The sequence below is a fragment of the Branchiostoma lanceolatum genome, chromosome 18, assembly GCF_035083965.1.
Source record: "Branchiostoma lanceolatum isolate klBraLanc5 chromosome 18, klBraLanc5.hap2, whole genome shotgun sequence".
Taxonomy (NCBI): domain Eukaryota; kingdom Metazoa; phylum Chordata; class Leptocardii; order Amphioxiformes; family Branchiostomatidae; genus Branchiostoma; species Branchiostoma lanceolatum.
In genome coordinates, this window is record NC_089739.1 from 6,837,312 (window position 1) to 6,855,301 (window position 17,990).

The window sequence follows — 17,990 nt, forward strand, 5'->3', positions numbered from 1 at the left end:
GAATGCATTCATATGACATTTTATTGGCGTTAAAGGAAATTTGTCTACATGCATGATACAGTCGACATAATAACTGTGAAACAAATTCCTTGAATACAAGTAATAACCATTATATTTCAATAAAATGCCCAAATCTAAACAATTCTACATCATTTGACATCGATGTATCTGATCAAAAGAATTTCACTACTTTTAAAACAATAAGTTATGTCTTCAAATAGACAGATAGTTCATTGACATGATTATTTAAAGAATGCTTAATAAACTATTGCAAAACCACCAGTCTTATCTTATACTTTGAAAGTTTGATGATACTTGTTAATCAACTCGTCGGTACCTATTGAACAAAACATTGTCACCAAATTATGGTTATAAGGATCCATCTATAACTATAGGTGTCATCTAGTGCATAGATAGCTGGTCTCCGCTTTGCTGGCCATTTCCGATGGTGTGTCATTTTGCATTGCTCTCGGTTGACTGCAACGAAAAGAGAAATGCTTGATTACTATATGCTATCTTTAACAATGTTGATAACCTGTATTGTTCATTTCTGCCCTACAGGGCTAAGTACAGGTCAGTGGTTGTACGCACACAAACACATACATACAGATACAAATGTAATTTCAAGACACAAAATAATTTTAGTTCGAAGATCTCACGCCTTCGTGAAATACTTAAAGTTTGTCGCATGTCTTGTGTAATCGTAGTTCATTAATTATGCATATAATATTTTGATTACTAGTAACATTGCATGTGTTCATTAATCACTTCCTGTCACACCACGATTACCTCGACTAGCATATGGAAGATGTGTAACCACGAAAACACAGACAAACAGGAAGACCAAAAATTCCTTCCCGCGAAACAGTACTCTTCCATGGACTGTCTGTCATGTCTGATAAACTGCTAGTTCTACCAACCCTGAGCAATTCTTTCTGAACAAAAACATCCAGACACACTGAAACAAAATCTTCACCCAAGGAGGCAGTAAAGTGGGCTTCATATTCTGCCGTATTTAAACTTCAAATCTGGTACATGTACATGTACATACCTCGACGCTTCGAGCTGCCTCTCGAACCTCCTTTGTGTTTAGAGTCACCCCAAAGATGTCCTCGTGATAGCGATTGCAGTCCTGGGAGTAAACAACATCAAAGGCACATGTAAGTTCCCTGCATCCCCAACTACATTAGATATTATGTATGTCATAATCTCTTTGCTCTTGAAATACAAGTTGCCTGTTCAATATGAAGCCTACAGACCAATTGAAATGGCTGGAGGCTAAAAAAACGTGGACCCATTTCAGCCCCTCAATCTTGACAAATTTGAAGATATTCGTGCAATTCTACCTTCAGATTTCTGATGAAGGCTTCACTTTCCGTCGACGTCATCGCAGACTTTTCTTCCAGTATTTTCTGCACGGTGGTGCATACGTCATCAGCCATGGCTACGTCACCACAGACGTAGATATGTCCGTTATTCTTCAGGAGTTCTTTGACTCTCTCCGAGAGTTGGTTGTACAAGACGTGCTGGACGTACGTCTGGAAGAGAAGTTGCAAAAGAACATAATAATGTTATATCAGTGAGTTCCCGCAAATTACAAGCGACACTGATCTCATATTTGTCTCGCGAGATCTTATCGACGCGTGAGTAAGACGGGACGAGATTTAGAAATCATCTTTATAATCTTTATAACCTTGGAAATTTTCGAACCAAAAGAGAATACAATCTTAGTCATGCTTGGGACCGCATCTTTCCCAGTGTAGCGCCCCCTAGCTGCAGTTGTATGAAGTACCAGCCATTATTACCCGAGAAGAGACTTCAGGTAATCCTTTTGATTTCTGAATTGAAGAGAATATAATTCTGGATATCATGCAATACAGTATACAGATGACATTGAGAAGAGGGCTTCATATAAGCATTGTGCCTATTGTCCTATCCACAAAAAAATATATGTTCATGTGATTTAAAAGAAAGAAAAAAATACATTTTGTGTACCTTTGGTGTGTCCGATTCTCTGGAGTAGGCTGTATAAATGTCCGTCAGTGCTCCGTCTGTCTTGGCCTGGGCCGTCTCGTCCTTATAGATGTGGTCTACCTGGGACTGTCTACATCCGAACACGAGCGTCATGTCACCATGGTTACCTCCTTGGCCGTTGCCTAGCGACACATGTTTGTGTTATTTTCATGTTTGTACACAATTAAAATGTCTTACAAATAGAATGACGAGACTCTTGAGTAATTGTGTGCCAAACATTCGGCTGCACATAATCGCGTTGTACGTATAATCATTGCGAAGAGCTAATGTTTCACACTAGTTGCTTACTAATAGTTAAAAGTCGTTAGCGCCAGCCGACACCAAATTTTGAAAAAGCAATGTCGGTAAATTCACATATTGCTTGGATGCGATCAGAGGTGTGAACTACTCCCAACCCAGCGCCGACCTTGGTTGGGGAGTGGTCGGGAGCAAGGTCGTGTGATCCGGAAAGTTCCAGAATATGTGACAGGGGCTTTAAGGAAGTCAACTGCTATGTTAAAGTTTCAAAACAGCTCACGACAGAAAGGACGAAACCTAATCTCGATCATGAGTGCAAAACGATGCACTTACCGGACTTGATTTCCATCTGCCGTTGCTGCCAGAAGCTGCGTAGCGGGGCGATGCCCGTACCGGGACCGACCATCAGCACGGGCATGGAGGGGTCGGCAGGGAGGTGGAAATTCTTCGCCCTGGAACACATAAAGATGAGTTGAGGTATAAACGCTGCATTTTTTAAAACAGGGAAATTTTGTCTTTTACGTAGTGGTTTTGAAGAAAGCAAGATTTGGGAGTTTGCTGATTACCAAAAATAATCTGTAAACGTCATAACATATTTTCTATATATATATATATATATAGAAAAGGAACTTACGCTCTGACGAAGCAGGGGACCGTTTCACCCTCCTCAATCCTGTTGAACCAAGAGGAGCAAACACCGTTGTGTTCCGGGCCCTTTCCTCCTGAAATGACAAGAAAACGATTTATTTTTGTCAATAATTACCCTTAAGAATGTCTGGGAAAGTATTATGAAGTTTATCTATTACTTAATTCAAGTCTATTGCATCGACAGTTTGAGTAACGCGTAATTGTCAAGTTGATTAGATGCATCAGTACTTACGAGTAGCTGAGAGAGCAAGAGAATAAGCATACTATAAGTATACTATGTCAAATGTGGGGCAAATTTGAAGTCAGCGAGCCCTGATTGGCTTGTGCTGAATAAGAATAGCTAGTATTGATATTTACAAGCAATACGTTCCCAAGGGTGCAAATCTCACCCCATGTAAGCAGAGGTTATACAAGGCATTAGTGTGTGTCGCCGTAGAGCCCTGCCTAGGAAGACGCCGCAGTGAGACTTACCCTGAGAACGGTAGCTAACTACAGCCAGTGTGGCGTGGATCTCTCCCGGGTACATGTGTGGGGAGGAGCTGATGGAGTAGTAGCGTTGCTGCAGTACCGGCAGCTGACTCAGCAGCAGGGCGGGCGGGACCTGCAGGGACGGGTACTCCTGCAGTACCTCCGGTAGGGTAGGGGCGCGCTCAAACTTCCAGTTCTCGTACTTTGTACCACCCTAGGATGAAAGAACCGCCATAGTTTTTTATAAGGTGTATGTATGCAAAGATGCTCATGTATCCTCTTCAAGATCTTTTAAGATACAATATTTGTTGATTAATTGAGGTTGTGTGTACATCATCAATCAATCAATCAGTATTGATTTTGGAAGGCTAAGAATAGTTTTTCCGATTATTTCCAATGCCCATTGAGTAATTGAATTGATAGTAGTTTGCTATGATAATGATGATGATAATGATAATGATGATGATGATAACAGTAATGACAAAAAGAATGATACGAATGATTGTGATGACGACAATTAATGATAGTAATGATGATGACGACGACGACGATGATAACGATGATAATGATGATAAATACCTTAGCGAGTTCCTCGAGCTCTTCTCTCTCCGATGAAGCGCTGGTGTGCATGGACAGACTACCCAACAGCTGCGGCGATGGTGGGGTTGTGATGTCCAGGTAACGGGAGAGTGCCGTGCGCAAAGAACATGGCGGCAAGCGCTCGAAAGGCATCCACGTTTTCGTCACCACTGAAAAATACAGATAACGTTTAGCACTCTCCGACACGGGACAAACAGGATAGAATTATGTACATTTCTGTGCCAAACTAGACGATAAAAGATCGTGTGAAAAGTTGCTGGCAGCCACAAGTGCTTTCAATGGTTGCTAGGATAATAGAACGTTACTATTATTCGAACACGAAGCCTCGTTTTCGTGCGGCTACAATTTTCACAATGGGGAAGGTGAAATTAGCTTAGTGAGGAAACTGTTAAATACCAGCTGCTGTCAGCTTCTTGTGCAGTGCTTCTATCTCCAGCACATCATCCGGTTTGGTTCCACCCTCGATTCTATCTAAGATCGCCTGAACAAGGTGGTCTTCATTGGCCGGGAAGACGCCGAGATGATCGCCGGGAGTAAACTCCAACTCTTCGTTGTCCTTCGTGTCCAGTCGAACCAAGATGGTTTGTCGACTGAGGTTCAGATACAATTAGACAAGAAATTTAAGTAAATGTCAAAGCAGCATACATTCAAATACCTGATATCACGTGCAAACGAACATATATCGGCAAAGTATAATATATGTGATGTATGTAAAGAGAGAAACTGCATGTGGCAATTCTTGATTAACAACAACAAGCTCCTACTTTCAAACGTACATAGTTGATTTATGCACAATATATATGTAATGATAAACGTTTCAACAAAATACGTCAGCACATCTAAGTACTTATTACTTTCCTGTTTGTAAGAGTCTTACCTTGAGTCCGGTGCCTGCAGTTGGGTCCGCGAAATGAAGGTACATGGCACAATATTCTTACGATGCACAGTGGACAAACCTGCATTGGAAAGAAACATTCAACTGAGACGGGGGGCGCCATAGACTTTCTGCTACTTTTGTTCCTCACAGGATGCTATGGTCTGAAAATGTTCTAAGACACACAAAAATATACAATGACCAGAAATCATGAGGAGGCTCTAAACCTTAAAGATTTAACTCAGCTCTAAGAACAGGATTTTACAGAGAAAGGTCTAAGATAGTATGACAAACCACGTACCTTGTAGAATGTCAGTCTCCGTCTTAGTCTTGGCCTGTACAAGTCGGAACTTGTCCGGCGCCCAACTCAGATCGCTGCCCAGCAGATTGGCAGTGGCTTCGTTCATGTCGACACCGTGCCCAACATTGTAACTCAAACATGCGGACTGTTGAAAACAAAAATGCAGAGGTTTTCACCATGTGTATACATAATATAGATGGAAAAGACATATAGGTGACAGATACTCAGATATCAAAAAATAAAAATGTATAAATTTACTTTTATTCATTATGCACAGCCATTGGTCAGGAGAAATTGACTGACGTCATCATACCTTATAAGCCCCGCGTATGATTAGGAAATTCACAGGTTTTCCGTCTGCCAATAGAGATGGAACTTAAACCCATAGCCCTTGAAACTTTAGGTCTCATACGGAGATTTCTGCATCACTAATGACATGGCATAGGACCTAAGGCTACGCACGATAGAAAGGAAACTTTTCAAGAATAGTTCTGCGTCTTACCTTGAAGGCACTCTCTGCCCATGCGCGGAATGACTCCTCCTGGCCGCACAGTTCGTCCCCTTCGCCCACGGCGTGGACCCGCCGAGACCCCAGCTGTTCCAGGAGCGTATCCACGCTGTGGCCAAAGGCACAGAAGTGCGGGTAGGCCCGGGATCCAAGGGCGAACACCGCAAACCTGTGGGAAATTGCAATACCAATAGAAATCGTTAGGTGGCGCTCTTTGACTATCGTTGGATGTAAAGTACACAAAATTGTCAGACTTTCATAAAAAGGAATGGAGACAGAATGAACATTACTAACCTGACAGAGCTCAGTGGGCTGTCTCTTGGGCTTGCTTGACCATTCTGATTCTTCAGTTGCATTAAAGCACGAGCGAAGGTCTGTTATTAGAAAAATGATAAGAAAAGTAACGTTAGTATTGAAAAACGTGAGTTTTCTCCATGCATCATTTTGATGTGTTGTCAATCACTATTACCTACAGTTAACCTACAATTGTAGCTGTAATCATGTTACCAGTTCAATAAGTACCATATCTACAATATATTTCAACTACCCCATTCAAACCGATAGCTGTTAATACAATGTACTCCTCTTAGAAACGACATTTGTTTTGGTTTCTGGATGCATTTTACATCTATCATAATGTCATTCGGTTATATATTTACTTATTATCTACTTATTAACTATTTCCGCTTCATTCTTTACCTATGCTAATTTCAAATCCATTACAGCCTGGTTGAACAGTAATGATTGAAAGTTACTGGTACTTTACCTCGCCATTGTCGGGAGGATCCCCGTTTCCAAAAGTACTTGTCACTATGACGACCAGTTGCTCTTTGTTGAGTTGTGCCATGTCATACTCATCCATGCACACCACCTACAAAACAAAACCCCGTGTTAAAGTTAAGTTAAAATTAGGATGATGTTCAAAGCAATGTTTAACATTGTTTAACGCGTATACGTAATACTCCACAATCAATAAGAATGGATGAAAGCCTTTATTGTATATTCATGCCCCATCCGGCTAAGTACAGGCATACAAATGTAAAAGTGGTAATAGAGTACACATATAGTGACAGGACGTCTAATGGTTATCTAAAGCGCATGGGTTCTAAAGTACTTTAAATAAGTATATTCAGCTTCTTCTCGTCTCTTTGTGATGTTAAGAGTATATGTTGAGATGGGGTTGAAAAATACAATAAACGAAATATAGGATGTACATCTACGAAGTTTGTAATAATTCGAAATTCATAATGTCAATGTTCCTCCAACATTTTACAAGCCAATTGTTCGAAGACAGCAATCATTATAATCTGCACCAAAATGAAACATGCATGGAATAATGGTGGTGGAAATATTGATACCTTTGCATCGAATGCGTGTTTGTAGAGATCACACAGTGAGTTGGAGAATGTCTCTGCCTTTCCGGTCTGAGAGGCGAACAGGATCGTGGACGTCACTCTCTTGTTCAGAGTCTTTCTCATCAGCCCTGAAGCGAACATCACAGCCCTGGAACGGAACTAAGATTTAGAAAGTATCTATATGCAAAGACAGGTCAATAACGATTTCAGCTTAGTAAACCCTAAATGTAGGACAGAGTTTTCGGTAACAAAACAGCTGAATTGTATACGACATATGCACAAAACACCCTCAGTTTGTGATCGTGCGACGGTCTTACGACAAATGTAACCGGGCCCTAACCATTCCTTACTTTAGGAAGATGAAAGTACCACAGACACCTGTTCACTTACATCGCTGCCGCCTTGAAACTGCAGCGCTTCTTTGTGCGGATGTACTGTGTGAAGATGGGGGCAGTCGGAGGAGTCTTCCATGTATGTATCTTCCATCCCGCTTCCTATAACAACAACGAGACAAAGGAAAGAAAAACGATTAAAAGAATTTAAAAATATATCTAATTATATAAATCAGACTGTTTTTGCATTAACATTAATCCACCGGGTTTACTTACATAAATCCGCCACTTTGAAAAATAGTGTGTGTGAGAGATATCTTGTGCACAACCCTCCAGGTATGCAGAGTTTAGATATACAGGAATGCATTATACTGGGGGACGTTGGGTTTGAGATCTGTTTAGACGTATCTTTTCATGGTGGCGGAATTATTGCCTACAAACCGATTTTTACCGAAGATTATTGATGTTTGATATTTTGTCCCAGTCCTCTGAATTAAGTCCCAAAAATCGAGGTCCATTTTAATGACGTCACCATATCACGTGATAATTCCTTAAAAGCTGGACATTTGACATTGTTATCATGCATGATTATAAAGTAGAGGAATTAATCTTTTCAAAAATATAAGTCACCCTTTGTCCCTCTGTTTGGTACCAAAAAGCTGCTTGGCCTATGGACTATATGTGCCATGGCGGAATTAAGTCAATAGATGTTACCTGGTATTCCAGAGCGGGCCTGAGGTGGTAGTTCAGCATCTCCTGGTGGAAGACGGGAGTGAGAGAGGAGCAGGAGGGAGGAACGATCCAGACCCAGTCTGACGGACAGCCGCCGCGGACACGGTGTTCCCTCTCCATGTGCTTCATGAAGCTCTCGGTCAGGGTGTACGGATCCTGGGTCATCACTCCCTTCATCTGGAAACAAAATGTATCTTAGACTAGCTTCGCAAGTTACTTGTTTTTATTCGTTACTGTGAATTTCTCCTGAGTCTGTCTGATACGTTTTTTTCTCGATATAGCAGGGCTCTTCAGCCACCCCTTAGTAGAGACGGGGGATGCTACAAGCTTTTCGCAACTGGTTCGAAAGTTTAAGACTTCGGTAATTTACCAAAAGTAATTCGTGTGTCTTACAGTCAGTGTTTTTTTATCATTTTGCTTTGTTGTTGTGCTCATATTCTTACCTGGAAAGAGTGTATAACTGCAATGTGAACTTCCAGGAAAGCAGCATCCTTCCACAGCGAGTTGTACCGGGAAGTGTCATATCCCAACTTCTTGGCGATGATCTGGGGAAAGAGAGTTTCCATATTAGTTTTCATAAGAATTATTATAAACAATTAGACGACATAGAGATGGATTATGTGCCAAAATGAATTGTATTTACAGCTCTAGTACTTCTCAAAATTATTCAGTTTTCGCCATCACTATATATTCCCCACGTTTCCACTTTTAAACTTGACCTCTAAGCAGCTTTCAGCCAATCAGAAAATCTCCAAAATGTTTTCTTTAAATAAAGCCGGTTTTCTACAGGGGAAATCTCAGCTCCGTTTAGCAGATTCTTCTCAGGGTACATTGTATAGCACACGGGTAAGGTTCTGCACATGTCGATATGAGAATGGTTAATATTAACCTTCTCCAAACTATCTAGATTACCTCTGCCATATTGTATCTGTTTTCGTCCAGCAGATCGCGCACAGGCTCCGTACTCTGAAACCAGCCTGTGATTGGACAGGCAGGAAACTGCATCCCGCCAACGTCGAATAGCATGTCTCCTTGCAGCGGTACGCAGTTCACCTTGATGGCCAGCTCTTCGAACCAGTCGTGTCTGAATGAAATAGCAAAACTCAATAGTTGGTACCGTCTTAAACTACAAGGAAGGAGGGAAAGGCGGAAGGAAGGGAAAAAAGAAGGAAGGAATGAGGCTAGGGGATAAGAAAACATCTTACATCATCTGGATATCAACATTTTGTATTCCAATGGTCTTAGCTCAAGCTTGGACACCATATTTATGTATTCTTCTAGTATTCTTTTCTTTGAGCAGGAGACATTCAGTAGTGGTCATTTGAACGGGTCAAAAGATCAATGAATGTGCGGAAACGCCATGATTCACTGAAATGCAAATAGGGACACCAACATGGCGGTGTCACAGGGATTTCGCACCCCCCTGATTTTGAACCCCCCGGTGCGAAATCACTAGGGATCTCGCACCCCCCGGTGCGAAATCCCTAGCGATCTTGCACCCCCAGCTAGGGATCTCGCACCCCCTCCTCGAACCCCCCTAGGGATTATGAACCCCCCCAAATATTTCGAAAGGTGCTCTGTCTGTGCAGCAATTATATTCAAAATTGCATTTTGATATAATAAAGCCATAGTTTAACGTGGTAATCGAGAGTATTACAAGTTTCTGTGTCTGACAGAACAAACATCTTAGACTCCGGGAACCCATGTCCTGGACTAATGTAACGCTACTAGTATTTCAGCACAGCGCGATGATGGTGACTCTCTGTGCACGATGATTCGTTGTAATATTCTTCCTTTGTGCCATGAGGAATGTACGATTAGTTCATAGTTTTACTTCAATGTTCATAATTGATTTTTTTAAATTATTTGAAAAACTTGAGACTTGAATAACATTTTATCATACAAAATTATATCACATATCGCATGGATGACGGGTGTTATATAGGGTTAGAAAAAATTTATCGAAGCCTGGGCCCGTCGGAAAAATGAAATCTTATGACATTTCTGAGTAAGAATTATTAGTTATCTAATGTTAAAAACTACGGGATAAAAAAATGTCGCCACCAGGATTTGAACACAAGAACCATGACTTCCAGATAGTCATTGCACAACCCACTTCGTTACCACTTCAGTCAACAGAGCATTTGAAATGTCAGTTATAGTTACCAATCAATTTGTTAAAAAGATAGCCATTGGGAATTATGAATGCCGTAACAGAACACATACTACACCCTGGGGGTGCGAGATCACTAGAGGGGTGCGAAATCGCTAGGGATTTCGCCCCGGGGGGTGCAAATTCACTAGTGATTTCGAACCGGAGGGTTCAAATTCACGGGGGGTGCGAGATCCCTGTGACACCGGCCGACACAGCGATGACGTCACATAAAACGGTTCAGTACTGTTGAATAGTTATCAATTACCAAATTTGGACGAGTTCCTTACTTTGGATGCCGCAGTTCCAGTTCCAGGGGTACGTCTTCTGGCCATTCGAAGATGACCGGGTCCTCACCATTAGCAGAGACAATGGCGGGTAGAAAATCATATGGAGTTCCTTTGCCCTTCCAGCCGAGACTTTGACACACCTTTTGGGAAAGAGAATTAGTTAATACAACGTTACATAGCCTGTCTGTAATTTACGTCATTTATTTAGTTCTTCTTGGGTAATCGGTTGTCTATAAAAGGTTTGTATAGATGTAAGTCTATGATTTCAAAATTTTAAGATCGTATATGGTACTTGTGCTAGTATTCATGTGATAATCTTCTAATATTTGTGTAATGGTGTACCTAATTTTCAAAGCCCGAAATTTTCCTTATTTGGTAACATTTTTTTTTTCAAAATGGCGGACGAATCGATCGAAACCGGACATGACGCACATGAAAATGCATTCCGTCACTTCCTTTGGGCATACCTCGGTAAGTTCCACGTTGGCGGGATCTCCAATGACAGAACCGTCAGGCTGTCGGTACCCAGCGTACTGAAACAGGTACTTGTTCCAGAATTTGTAGTCGTGTTTTCCATCTGTGCGCATTGGGAAAATGCTGATGGCGGTCCTAGGATAAAGAGAGAGAGGGTGACATGATAAAATGTAAGTAAGTAATAAGTAAGTAAGTATGTTAGTCTTGTATGTTAGTATGTTAGTCAATGTGGCACATGTCAGTTGATCTTTTTTAATGTACAGAACGTGTAATTCAGACCTTTGACTGCCAAATGTTCTTTATATTAAACCCTTTATAAGTGTATTGTACTGAAAAGCAATGACAACAGAATCACGCACATCGATTTAAATACATGTATAAGCTATACATTCTAAGACAAAAGGAACTTCAAATACAAATAAGATTACTTACTTCATCTGCCCATCCTTCGTGGCGTACCGAATGTGATCGCAGGCGGCGTCAAACATTTCTTGGGCCGTTTTGACGTTGCGATAGTCGATTACCTAAGAATAGTGAACTTGGTTAAAATCCTTCCAACATCTTTCGGTTTCCATGACCCTTGGGCTACACAGCTGTGCAAGCACTGCAGATGGGGGCTAGTCCAAATTTAATGTTCAACTACCATACTCTTTCCTTACTAGACTCAGGTGAAAATGAGTACCTAGCATCGGTTAGGGACATTCTCTCGGATAAAAGGTAAAGCCGGAGGTCCCGTGTTTTAGAAGAGCCACACCTCAAACACGTTTAAGAACCCACCACACTTATGGAAAAGAGTAGGGGTCCATCCCAGTTTAAGTGGACAGAACGTTACAGTCCAGTTTTGCGCAGCTTGTGGTATGTTACGCCTTAAGGGGGTTTACTGGTTATGCAAAATAAACAAAGAAACAAAAACGAAACAAACAGTCTCACTTGTAAGTTGTTCCATTGGTACCGTCCGATACATCTGGATGCGTTCCGCCACGCCATTTTGGCGCCATACAGAAGCTCATCGTACTCCAGGTCGTACAAACCTTTCTCTTCGACCTGGGCTTGTATGTCAATCCACCGCCTCTCATGTTCTGCACTGTTTTCCCTGTAAAATCAATGTTGCTGTTAATGTATAATACCACTTTATGATATCTGATGTCAGTGCAACCATCCCCAAACTTATGCATTAGTGTTTTTTTGCGTGTGTCTGTGCGTGTGAGTGTGTGTGTGTGTGTGTTAGAGTGTGTGACACTGTGTGTCTGTGTCTGTGTATCTATATATGTGTGAGTTAAAAGTTGTATGTGAGTGTGTGTGTGTGTGTGTGTGTGTGTGTGTGTGTGTGTGTGTGTGTGTGTGTGTGTGTGTGTGTGTACGTGTTCCTGTGTGTACATGATGCGTGCATTTGTGTGTGCGTTTGTTTATGTGTATTTGTCACTGAATTCTATGCTAATTTGCTCTTGATCACACCCCAATACAGACACAAAACTTACTTTTTCATCGAAGCGTAGTAGTCGTCGATAAATTCCTTCGCTTGTTCCAGAACTTCTTCCTTCGGCCTCTTGTAACCCGGGGGAAAAGGCTCTCTCTGCCGAACCACCGAGCCCATGCATTTCCCGGAACTACAAGGGGCTACCTGTGAACAGTTTAGATGAATATTCACCAATGATAAATTTGTAAAACTTATCAGCATAAGTGATACAGACATGACGATTACACATACGAATAGAAATTAATTGTCCTTTCCAGTAGTACTTTACTTTATTGCACTTACACATTTGACATTAAGAGTATGAAAAAAGGGACAATGCTAGAATAACAAGCGTAATTAAAATTCACTGTTGCAGAAAGTTAACTATCAAATCAAGAATCATCGATTTGCTTATCACTAAAAAAAGACCCACTTGGCTTCAAGTTTGATTTTTTAGATCAAGTGTATCATTCGCTAACAGAGGCGTGATTGTGGTGGGTAACGTCAAATCTATATTCATACCGTTTATAGTTGAATGATTTTACTTACATTGGTTGCCTTCAGGTGTAAAGTATCGGTCAAGTGCTTGTTCCGCAGGTGGTCTGTCAGAATCTGGGCTCTCCGCGGAGCTGTGCTGGTAGACCCCGTAAAGGGACACCCGTTCGGGGTGACATTAGGATTGGTGCCGTTCGTTCCTCTGGATTGTACCGGTGGCATGGTGGTCTCGTGTGGCGTCAAATATCTGTTGGAAACGACAGCAGAAACATAGATTTTATTATTCGTAGGTTCAGTCCAAATGGCAATGATAAAGAGACAATCTCTGTATGTGTTTGTGGACAGCATAGCGTGTGAAGCTGTGAATGGATCCTTGTGATATTTAGTAGGTAGATGGGAATTCTGAAAACGAAGGTCGAGGTCAATAATGTGCCTCCTAGCGGCTTTCTACAGCACTGCAGCGAAACGATTTTGATACCTCGTGTTTCGAACAAGCCATGTTTACGATGCCGTGACTTTGTTGATGCTGATGTTCAAGTTTAGAAATGATATACTAGTAGTAGTACATCAATTTCGGATTTTTGACTCACATATATTCAGGTTGCCTGTAAGTTCATCATTATGGCAGCGCATCGCAAAACACTTAGTTGTGTAAGATTACTTAAAACGCTATGAGGCAAATTGCACAACAAGGCCTTTGTCTGATAGTTGTCTAGCGAACGCCCACGAGCTGCATCTGGTAAGCTATAATGTAACTTGTCTTCAGGTATTTTTGTGACTTACATTTGAGTATTTCATGAAGAACACATCCTGGAACATTTCCTTTGGGGAAGGCTTTGGATTAAAGCATTTTCGTTACGTTAACCGCCAAATGTGTCTATTTTAATGCCCCGCCCACCATTCGACAGCTGTAATGTACGATTCTTCTTGGAACTAGTCGGTTGAATAACATTTTAACATAAGATAACAGAAAGTTATAAGGGTGCATAGTTCAATGAGAACATCAAATCTTGATGAAGCCTAAAATGATGCCCAATTTCTTTGATTTAACCCAGTTACAACCAATTGCATGTCCTTAAGCAACTTTTTTGTTTCCCCACATTTAGGTTACACTTTCATAGTCACGTATATATACAAACTCACACATCAAACGAAATAGTATCTTACATGAGTGATATGGAACAAACAAACATAGGTGTAAACATATATTTGAGAAAAAAGATCTAAAGAAAACGCAGGAAAGCATGCCCTACTTATATCAAAATAGGCCAACTGCATATATATAAGATATACGAGGATGGTTAGTATCTGTTGACTATTCTTACTAGCGATGATAATAATGATAATGATAATACGTCTTCATGGAGTTGTTGAATGGTATAAAAAGGTATGACAAGTTATAGTTCATTGTAACACATTATTTTGAAATAACGTCAAGACAATTTGACATACATATATGCATACGCTTTCATCTTAAAACTTCAAACACACTATGAGAACATTTTCTAGCCCGATCCCAATGACACTTGTGTCCTAAAATACACCTACCTATCAAAACACTGTGAAGTTCTTTTGTACCGTTGAAAAACGCCGGGTTTAAAAAATGTGGTCTTCTTCGAAGGATCGCATACAAACGTTGTTGCACAACTTCAGTACATGTCAATAGACGCGCGAAGCATGTTGGGTAAAGTAGTCTGTCAAAAGTTGTCTGTGTGACCTGGCTGATCTAGGGGTGACCATTTGCCTGCATAAAGTGATCAATCGTGAGCCAATGACAGCTAATATGTTAATTAGATCACACATAGCCAATCGTCTCCAGAGCATGGCAGTCGTGAGCAAAATCTGATGGAAGTTGATCGGCGAGGTAACCTACGTATTGTATACAAGGACATTATGTATATAATGTCCTTGGTACACACTTGGATTTTAAAAGTCGTCCTAGACAGCCGACTAAACATTTAGAAAAATCAAAGTCATGCTAGTCATAATTGAACTGGAGCTAGAATAGGAAGGATTCCAGGCTACTCCCAACCCAGCGCCGACCTTCGTTCGGGAGCGGTCTAGAACAAAGTCGTGGGAAGGTCCTGAAAGTGTGTCAGGGGTTTTACACTGGCCTACGTGACATGCAGCACGCGTGACATGCTATTAGTATAATCACATCCCTTTCTGATCTGATGATGCAAAGCAAAAATCTAACGTCCTCCTTTTAACACAAAACTCTGTTATTGAAACTGAACGATTTCGACATAATCATATGTAAGTTCATTACAACTTAAATGGTATCCACACTGCCTTTGTTTTGTGTTTGATGTTGCATAGAACGAAAACGACACCAAGAGAAACAACAATACTGTAACTCGTATACGTACTTTGTGTGGATTACAAGGTACGCCTAACCCAAATATCCCAACTAGTACGGCTTATCAGGGATTTTTGCATAACGTCCGTGGAATTATCTAAAACTCCAGATTGGCCGATATCAATGAGTTAATCAGATAGGGGATACATATAGAATACAACCCGGGGTATATTTCGTATCGCCTGAGGTACCGGCCCGACCGCGGGTCGGATCGCCCGACGGCCGGAGGCGAGACCGAGGGTGATGTGTGTTGTGTATCATTTATGTCATACCCATCCGGAAGACCACACATTTAAATGCGAAATGCTTCAGAATTTGAGAGAGTTTTGTGTTGTTGACCAAAACAATTGTAAATACACCGATTCCAACGTCTGAATCTGGTATTCGAATTTTTGAAAGCGGCGCAGCAGGCCTCTACTTATATTCAAAGTCTTCTGCCTACATCTGCATACTTTTGACTATATCTATATACTTCTGACTACATCTACAGACTTCTATCTACACCTACATACCTCTACCTGCATTTAAAGGCCTCTATCTAAATCTACAGGCCCCTATCTACGTCTATCGGCTCTACTTACATCTACAGACCTCTACCTATATCTACAGGCCTCTACCTACATCTACAGACCTCTACCTACACCTACCGGCCTCTAACTACATCTACGGGCCTCCACCTACGTCTATCGGTCTCTATTTACATCTACAGAGCTCTACCAACATCTACAGGCCTCTAGCTATACCTACTGGCCTCTACCAACATCTACAGGCCTCTGTCTCCATCTCTAGACCTCTACCAACATCTACAGGCCTCTAGCTATACATATACTGGCCTCTACCAACATCTACAGGCCTCTGCCTCCATCTCTAGACCTTTACCTACATCTACAGGCCTCTGTCGGGTATGAAATTTAGATTACAAGGATCCTGGATTCTTGCCGTAACGCTAAGGAAAAATCGTGCACACCAGAACAACTTGAAGAACTGCTCGCAGTCTATGCATTATTTACTCGTAACGTTATGTGTAAGATGCACTTACCCAATTGACTGTGGTGTAGATGCGGCGACCTTGCTGTAGCTACCACAGCCCATTTTGTGGCCCGGCTTTGAGACGAATCACCGCTTTAAACTGAGCCGAAGTCGAATGTTAGATAGGATGTGTTACATCATGTGTACGGTGTCCCTCAATGTGATGGCATTGCTAAGAGGCTTTATTGTATCGGCCTCGGGTCAAGATGGCTGTCTGGCAGATTATGGACACTCGAAGAAGCTTTAGATCCTGGCCGCAGGTGTTGGCCTGGCGGTCATATCATGATTGACCTTTTTATAGTCATAGAGCACTAGACGAGACAAACTCCCGCCGTCAGAAACAGCGGCAATGTAGGCTGATTTGTTATAGATCAGTGTGTGTCTACGCAAGATCTTGACCTCGTTTATTAGAAAAAGAAGGAAAATCAACTTAATGGTGTTTGCTGCAGGATAAGAAGAAAATCGTTAGGTTGGTGCTGATTTGGTACTTATTGTGCTGATTATGCCATCTGGATCTGTACCTGTCGTGCTATGGCTGTCTGCTAGGTGGTGTTTTTTAGGTTGGTCCTGACCTCAGTGCTGATTGTGTCTTCAGAATCCGTCCCAGTCGTGCTATGGCTATCTGCTAGATGGCGCTTCACGGTTGGTGCTGACCTTGGTGCTGACTATGTCATCAGGATCAGTGCCTGTCGTGCTATGGATACTATGGTCTACAAAATGGCAAAGTCAATTCAAAAGTCAGTGAAGAAGACGTGTAGGAACAAAAAGGAAGAATCTGTTATCCCGTATACCATACTATATGTGTGAAGTTTTGTACATTCTTCCTGACCGCGTAGATTTCATAATGAAGGCAACTTTTTTTGCCAAACATTTTCTTTTATTCGCACGCTCGCATCAGTTTTGTAAGAAGACGTCATCCATATAATCAAATCAACACGGCCTTACCCTTTACAACGATACCCAATTTGTTACGATCATTTAATTATGAGACTAGCATCAGGTCTGAGTACTTAGTATGTGAGTTGGTCGCAAAAAGGAGGCACCATTTTCCATTGATCATATGTCCTTCTTTTTAAGTTTAGTATTGTGTCTCATAACTGTTATATTTGAGAAGTTTGTTCAAAATGACACCTCATTGGTACTCTCACGCCCTGGCTGATTTCGCTGGTGGGTCGCCCCAAGAAAATAGTGCTAAAATTTTCCTGTCAATGTCAAACACTGTGTACATGTTGGGATGGTAATTTGGTCACTTTGTTTTTGCTACCCACTTACACAATCAACCATGTTACTCGTCTCACAAATTGATGATCATACCATATGGGGTATCATCGTAAAGTGTAATAAACACGCTTCGAAATGATGATTGATACAATACAATCCATAATGTTGCAGCGTAGATATAGTCGAACAAAGTTAATTTTCCGAACTTCTTTTATTGAATTTTTCGTTCATCGCCAAGCACATGGGTGTTCTAGAACACGTCAGTCGGTCATACCGCCATTGTTACTGTTCCCCGAACATGTGTCCATATATGGACATGGTCCTTGGTAGCGCTTTATGACAACGTCATTTCCATGGCTACGGTCCCGAGCCACGCCCTGATCACCAAGGTAACGTTCCATGCCACGCCCTTGTTGCCATGGACT

General features: G+C 41.4%; 1 protein-coding gene across 2 annotated transcripts; it reads right to left on the reverse strand.

Moving 5' to 3' along the window:
• Positions 1-5: 5 nt before the first annotated feature.
• Positions 6-14,651, reverse strand: LOC136424047 (nitric oxide synthase 1-like). 2 transcript variants are annotated; one of them, XM_066412455.1, is made up of 26 exons: positions 14,505-14,651; positions 13,011-13,203; positions 12,484-12,626; positions 11,936-12,098; positions 11,438-11,529; positions 10,999-11,140; positions 10,532-10,671; positions 9,002-9,173; positions 8,533-8,634; positions 8,072-8,266; positions 7,416-7,519; positions 7,029-7,173; positions 6,437-6,541; positions 5,965-6,044; positions 5,665-5,839; positions 5,163-5,307; positions 4,865-4,943; positions 4,384-4,577; positions 3,967-4,136; positions 3,391-3,601; positions 2,906-2,993; positions 2,605-2,723; positions 1,996-2,156; positions 1,347-1,538; positions 1,052-1,132; positions 6-477 (listed from the first exon to the last, which is right to left on the reverse strand). In XM_066412455.1, exons 2-26 carry the CDS (start codon positions 13,176-13,178, stop codon positions 454-456), a joined length of 3,390 nt encoding a protein of 1,129 aa, XP_066268552.1. In that variant the 5' UTR covers positions 13,179-13,203; positions 14,505-14,651; the 3' UTR covers positions 6-453. The 2 variants fall into 2 exon arrangements, with proteins under 2 accessions (XP_066268552.1, XP_066268553.1); XM_066412456.1 differs by having other exon boundaries at positions 14,535-14,650.
• Between the last annotated feature and the right edge of the window lie 3,339 nt (positions 14,652-17,990).